The 6933-nt window shown below is 33.5% G+C and overlaps 1 protein-coding gene across 1 annotated transcript; it reads right to left on the bottom strand.

Moving 5' to 3' along the window:
* Nucleotides 1-2171: 2171 nt before the first annotated feature.
* On the bottom strand, nt 2172-4918 carry LOC132743663 (mortality factor 4-like protein 1; the record flags this gene model as incomplete). Its single annotated transcript, XM_060732217.1, is given in 2 exon segments — nt 2172-2750; nt 4378-4918. Coding segments are annotated over 2 exon segments (1026 nt in total), but the record flags the coding sequence as incomplete, so codon positions are not given.
* Nucleotides 4919-6933: the final 2015 nt, after the last annotated feature.

Genomic DNA, 6933 nt, shown 5'->3' with positions numbered 1-6933 from the left:
TCCCAATTGTATAGATTAGTATTTTTAACATTTTTTATCATTTGCTTTTAAAACTGAATAAAAAATTCAAACTGCAACATCACTCTTCTTAACCAAAGAATTTTAGAGTTAAAGCAAGTGAAAATCATGTCATTCCTTGGGTATGAACTATAATTGTCATAAAATGTACTATGTAGATATAGTTTTGAAGATTTGTCAAATACATATAAGCTTAAAAGCTATCTCAAACACATTTAATAAATAACGGTGCAATTTGACCTCTATCGAAAAGCTGATTTTGAAAATTTACAATTGTAACAATGTTTCTGTGCAGGACACTTAACTGAAGAATGTCACTGTGCACTGAAAACTGAAACCAAGAAAATAATTTTAAACAAGAAACATGGCAATGCCATGAAACCAGGTTTTCAATTATCACCATTGTAGATAAATATGTTGTAGTTGAAATACAATTACAAGCAACAAACAATGTAACTATGTGCAATGTAAATCACGAATAATGTAGGAGGAATTGCGCACAGAAGAAATTGTTCACCATATATTCTGTATAAGGAAAAAAACAAAGGGCCATAATGAGGTCAAATATTATACAATCACATAACCCCGACAATATGCGCCAGGGCACTTGATGACAAAGCTTCTGTGAAAGTTTGGTCAAAATTCGTAGAAAAATGTAGGAGGAGTTGCGCACAGAAGAAATTGTTCACTATATATTCTATATAAGGAAAATAAACAAAGGTCCATAATTATGCCTATTTTTATCAAATTAAAAAAAAACGACAATATGCCCCAGGGCACTTAATGACAAAGCTTCTGTGAAAGTTTAGTCAAAATCCGTAGAGAAATGAAGGAGGAGCTGCGCACAGAAGGAATTGTTCACTATATATTCTGTATAAGGAAAAAACAAAGGGCCATAATAAGGTAAAAAATGATCCAATTACAAACCCCGACAATATGTGCCAGGGCACTTGATGACAAAGCTTCTGTGAAAGTTTGGTCAAAATCCGTTGAGAAATGTAGGAGGAGTTGCTCACAGAAGAAATTGTTCACTATATATTCTTTATAAGGAAAAAAAACAAGGGCCATAATTAGGTAAAAAATTATCCAATCACAAAACCCCGACAATATGTGCCAGGGCACTTCATGACAAAGCTTCTGTGAAAGTTTGGTCAAAATCCGTTCAGAAATATAGGAGGAATTGCGCACAGAAGAAATTGTTCACTATATATTCTATATAAGAAAAAAAAACAAAGGGCCATAATTAGGTCAAATATTATCCAATCACAAAACCCCGACAATATGCGCCAGGGCACTTAATGACAAAGGTTCTGTGAAAGTTTGGTCAAAATCCGTTGAGAAATGTAGGAGGAGTTTGCGCACAGAAGAAATTGTTTACGCCCGTCCGCCTGCCCGCCCGACATACCTCAATCTAATAACCAGTTTTTTCCTCGGAAACCTGGTTAAAATAACATTATTCAAACATAGCATTCACATGTAAGTAACATGTGAAAACGACTTTCATTAAAAATTGCGCTAAATTCCGAGATGGATTCAATGAGATCTTCAGGATGAAGTCATTCAAGGTCAACATCATATAGAAATATACGCTTGCTCTAAAATTCTTCAAAAAGTTCAAATTTTTTAAAATTTTCAAGTTACAAAGTAGAACATGAAATAATATATCATATCTTTTTTAAATTACCTCCAAAGATGATATGACCTTTGACTGCCAAATCAAGTTAAAATCATGTAAACAGGATTTTCAATGTTAATGTCACTGTGACCTTGACCTTGGAGCCAGCCATGCGGAACATGCGTTCTGCACGTCATCTTGATGTGGTAAACATTTGTCTGAAGTTTCATCAAAATTCTTCAAAGGGTTGAAGAGTTACAGAGCGGACAGGATTTTCAATGTTAATGTCACTGTGACCTTGACCTTGGAGCCAGCCATGCGGAACATGCGTTCTGCACGTCATCTTGATGTGGTTAACATTTGTCTGAAGTTTCATCAAAATTCTTCAAAGGGTTGAAGAGTTACAGAGCGGACACAATTTCGTTTGACGCCCGCCCGCCCATCCGCCCGCCATACCCCAATCTAATAACCAGGATTTTCAAAATTGAAAACCTGGTTAATAAAATACAGTTCCTGAAAGGGTGACAAAATACTGTACCTGTCCATATTGTGGTCTCTCAAACTTGTACAATAATTGTGTTCCCAACATCACATTAAAGTATTCCCTTATTCCATTGTTCACTTCAATTATAGTGTCTTTGTTGGGATGATTTGGTTTAGTTAGTTTTAGTCTTAGATAATCATCTAGAATACTGTCCACAGTGTGTTTACAAGGTAATGACACAAGCTGATTTTGTCTAGTTACAAGATCCCAGTCATCCACTAACCAAGGTTTTAATTCATCTGGTATTTTAACTTTGACCTCAATTTTTGTCAGATATGACTCTTCTGATTCTATTGTTGGATCGAGACGAGCGCGTTTACGTTTCTGCTCAGTTGACACCTGGGAGGTTGGTGTTGATGCACCTGTTGATTCTTGGGAACTTTGTTGTTGTGACTGTGCTGCAGCAGCGACAACTCTCTCACTTTTCTGGCGTGTCTTAGATGTCTGTACTGTGGTTGGAGTGGACGAGCGAGAAGACCGATCTTTCTCAACAACAGCTTCTTTTTCTTTTTGCCTTTTAGTGCCTGTTGACAGGGTTGGTGTTGAGGAACGTGTCTCTTTCTCTACCTCTTGCTGAAATAATTAATATAAATAATTTCTTTTAGAACAAATACAAAATATTAATGTATCAATTATTTTCGCAATTTAATTTTAAAAACTGTACTATGTAGAGATTTTTTTCTTATTCAACTAATTTCTTTTTCAACTGATCAAATATTGAACTTTTTGAAAACCTAGATAAACACGGTTTTCAAGTATGTTACAAATTTAGCTCTGGGGAATTACATTGAATGCAATTCATAGCTTTATTGAGTGACATTCCTATTTTCTATTACTATTTATCATAATTTAACCACTTAAAGTGGATAATCTTGTTGTGTTACAAAATTATTTGTCCTTTACTATTTTTCTCAAAGTTTAAACTTTGCACAAATTAAATTGAACATTATAAAAATCTGTAAATTGTAGTCCTAAGGGCACCTGCAATAATAAATAAATATTAACTTGTGAATTTACATATACATATTTTTTGCATGGAATTATTTGTATAAGGATATTCAAACATGTGGCTAATTAATCATTATTAATGGCAATTTTAGGCAAACATTAGTATTACAAATTCGAAGGAAGTGGCTAGCCATACGGGCCCGTACGGCTAGCCAAAAGTTCTAGCCGTACGTGAGTCACGTACGACTAGCCAGGACGCACTGTATTGTCTAGCCGTACGGCACTTTTCAAAATTATATGGAAGTCGAAAATGCATATGTTATTTTGTGTCTTTAAACGAGGATTTAAATCAAGTCTCCGCATCTGTCCTAGTGTGTTCACTTTAATAAAGATGCTCCGCCATTTTGTAAAACAAAAAATGAAAACTAACAAGCGTTGTATAATCTATCTTGATAAGTGTCAAAATTGCATTTTATAAGTTATAACGTCCTTGATTTTCATGCTTATGATTTGTTGTCTTATTTGTATGAAAATTTGTATTTTAGATGAATTATTAAATCTTTTTTGTTAATTAAGAACATATGAATCGAATAAATAATGATCGGAGTGGAATAAATAAATAAATAAAAAGAATATTGAAAAAAATAAACGGTGAAAAGGCAAAAAATATAATAATTTTCAAATACAATAGATAAATATCAAACATAAAAGCACAATCAATTAATTAGCCTTAATTAAAGCCTACCCAGGGACTGACAATAGAATTTTAGAATGCGTTCCACGGAACATGCAAACTTTCCTTAATGATGGACAAACTTCTTAACCGTCGGTAATTGACGCAATTATCACAGCCCAACAACGATTATTTTCGGAGTTTTTTTTTTTTCAATTTAAAAATTAAACGTAATGAAACAAAAGAGGATTATTATCAAAATTGTGTAAACTATTTCAATTGATGTTATTTAACTGCGATTAATCTCTAAAAAGTAAACATACGAAGACATTTGCTGTTTCTTGGTTGAAATCCTCACTTAAAGTCATAAAATAACATATGCATTTTCAACTTCCATATAATATTGAAAAGTGCCGTACGGCTAGCCAATACAGTGTGTCCTAGCTAGTCGTACGTGACTCACGTACGGCTGGAACTTTTGGCTAGCCGTACGGACCCGTACGGCTAGCCACTTCCAAATTCGAAAGGTCAATAACAAATGACTATGGATAATTCAATGTTTTCAGTGATCTAATTTACCTGCACCTTTTCTCGCAGCTTCGCCTTTCCAGTGGTCTGGCTTGGAGTACTTTTTTCCTTATCAGTTTCTTTCTGCTTACTTTTGGATTGATCTACAGTTGGGGTTGCAGACCTATCTTTAGATTCTTTCTCTTTTTTCTTGTCTTTCTTTGTTGGCAATGGTTGGCCACTTTCCTTTGCCTCCCTTGCTTTTTCCCTCTCTTTTGCCCTCTGTGCTTTCAGGGCTGCTAAGCATTCTTTTTGTTTTTGTAAACCTGCATCATTGAGTTTCAAAATTCTTGTTTCTGGAACCCATTCATCCCAGTTCTTGTTCCATCCGTTGTAATGGACAAAGTAATTTTGCACCCTGTCCTTTACTTCAGTCTTAACACACTTTGCTTCATAAAGCAAAGGACCATGAAAACACAACACCTTTTCGTTATCCTGAAACTTAGGTTTTGGTCCCATTCTACCTTTTAAAACAATAAATGAGAGTTACCGAAATAAATTTCTCGCGCGTGAAAATGTCCGGATGCAGTAATACAGTTACGTCCCTTGATAGATATTGAACTAAAATCTCGTATTTGAATACACGGTCTATACGGTAATCTCCATAACTTTTGGCTCTAGAGTACTAAATATAGATTAAATAATTTTAAATAAACCAAATACATAGATCCAATAAACGTGCCTATTACTTGAACTGTACTGTTCAGTATATAAGTCATTATTGGGCTAAAATAAAATTAAAACAACCGTAACCCCCTATGGAAGGGACTTTGAAATGGTGTGTCCGTCTGCAAAAAATGCCTTCCATTATAGTGTCCAAAAGGCATCTGTTCAGAGTTGTTTGGAAATGGATTTAACTATTCATAGAATTGTATTATTTATCAAAAAAATTCACCATAGAAACAGTGAAAAAGACAGAATGTATATGTGCTTACAGTTTTATGGAAATGTTTATTTTCGCCACACTGACGATTCTTATTGAAATTATCAAATTTAACATAAACAAATAATTTATTCATCAAAGTCACATATGTTTCTTTCTTTCTTTTCCTGTCTGACTGCTAGCTTCTTCAACGTCTTCTTCCGATATTTCATTTTCTGTTTAGCTTTCATCTGATGATTCTTTTTTTCTTCTTGTGCCATATTTTTATAGAGAGCTTTAACAACTGCATCCTGGCTTTTTTAAAGCCTGTACGTCATGTATGGAATCAATTCTTGTTTTTCAACTTGATCATCCAAGAAGTTTTATTGATTGTGCCTTGCCCTCTGAATGACTTGTGCACTATCTTTCACCTTTTTATATGCACTAAGCATTCTTTCAACATTTCTTGTCATCGATGGGCTGGTGTCATAACTTGTACTGCTCAAAAAAGCAACTCACACATACACAAACGCCATTCAAAGTCAACAGCCCAAGCAATTTCTGTTTTATTATGTCCATCTTTAGCAAGCTCATCTTTAGCAAGGCTTTCACTTAGTTCATTCATGAATGGATGTCTGAAGTTGTCAAATCCTTTAACTCTTTTAATTTCATTTTCACAGTAGATTTTCACTCCTTTAATTCTCGTGTACAGATATGTTGATAATGAAACCAGTAATCAAGGATGTAATCAGTTTCTGGGTGCCTGTAAAATATTAAAGAATATTTAATTTAAAGATCCCGTATGTTGTAATTGAGGTTGTATACCACACTTATATGAAATTATATATATGTATATAATTATGCTTATAAAACAATATTCAAACATCGAAGAATATGTAATATATGTACTGCAAATATGTGTAGTGCTTGTCTGGGTTTTACGTCACCCCGACACAGTATAGGCCATATCTCTATTGGTGAAGGAAGACCCAAGGTGTCCTTCCGTACATTATTTCAGGCAAGAACGGGTACCTGAGTATAACCACAGACTTTTCTTCAAATAGTGGAGCTTTAAAACAAGAAAAACTGTCAAAAACTTTGAGGCCATGCAAATATATTATTTTCAATTAGATCTATTTATTATTATACGACTATAACCCCAGCAGAGCTATTCAAAGAGTGTCTTCTTACGTCTGCTACGTATACCTCCATGTGGATTTAGTGCAATGAAATATACAGCGTCCTGCTTGGGCCAGTTAAATGACACATTTTAACATGCAAGATTTTGTTTTCTGAAACTTTTGCGTCGCCCTTCTGTATTTTTATAGATAACGTACATAGTGAGATTTTTCGCTAAATCCTCCTAAAAAATCAAAATGTAAAAAAAATCGTGCTGATTAACCTTAGCCCTTTCGCTGCCGGAGGGTTATTGTTTTATTGATCACCTATTTGCCAGAGGGTTTTCTAAGAAATTACTATATTATCAATTAATATAATTATTATTATTATTATTTGTTATTAGTATTATAATAATTATTTATGTTTCCAAATATGCTAGTATAATAATAATTATTGTCAATGGTATAATTTTATTTATATTTATTATTATTTTTATTATTATTATTAATTTATTATTATTATTATTATTATTATTATTATTATTATTATTATGATTATTATAGAAACGGCAAAAGCCGTCCATATGG

The sequence above is a fragment of the Ruditapes philippinarum genome, unplaced genomic scaffold (assembly GCF_026571515.1).
Source record: "Ruditapes philippinarum isolate M1 unplaced genomic scaffold, ASM2657151v2 ctg25963_1_1_1_1, whole genome shotgun sequence".
Lineage (NCBI taxonomy): Eukaryota > Metazoa > Mollusca > Bivalvia > Venerida > Veneridae > Ruditapes > Ruditapes philippinarum.
The sequence above is the reverse complement of the archived record's forward strand: the minus strand, read 5'-3'. Positions and strand labels throughout refer to the sequence as shown.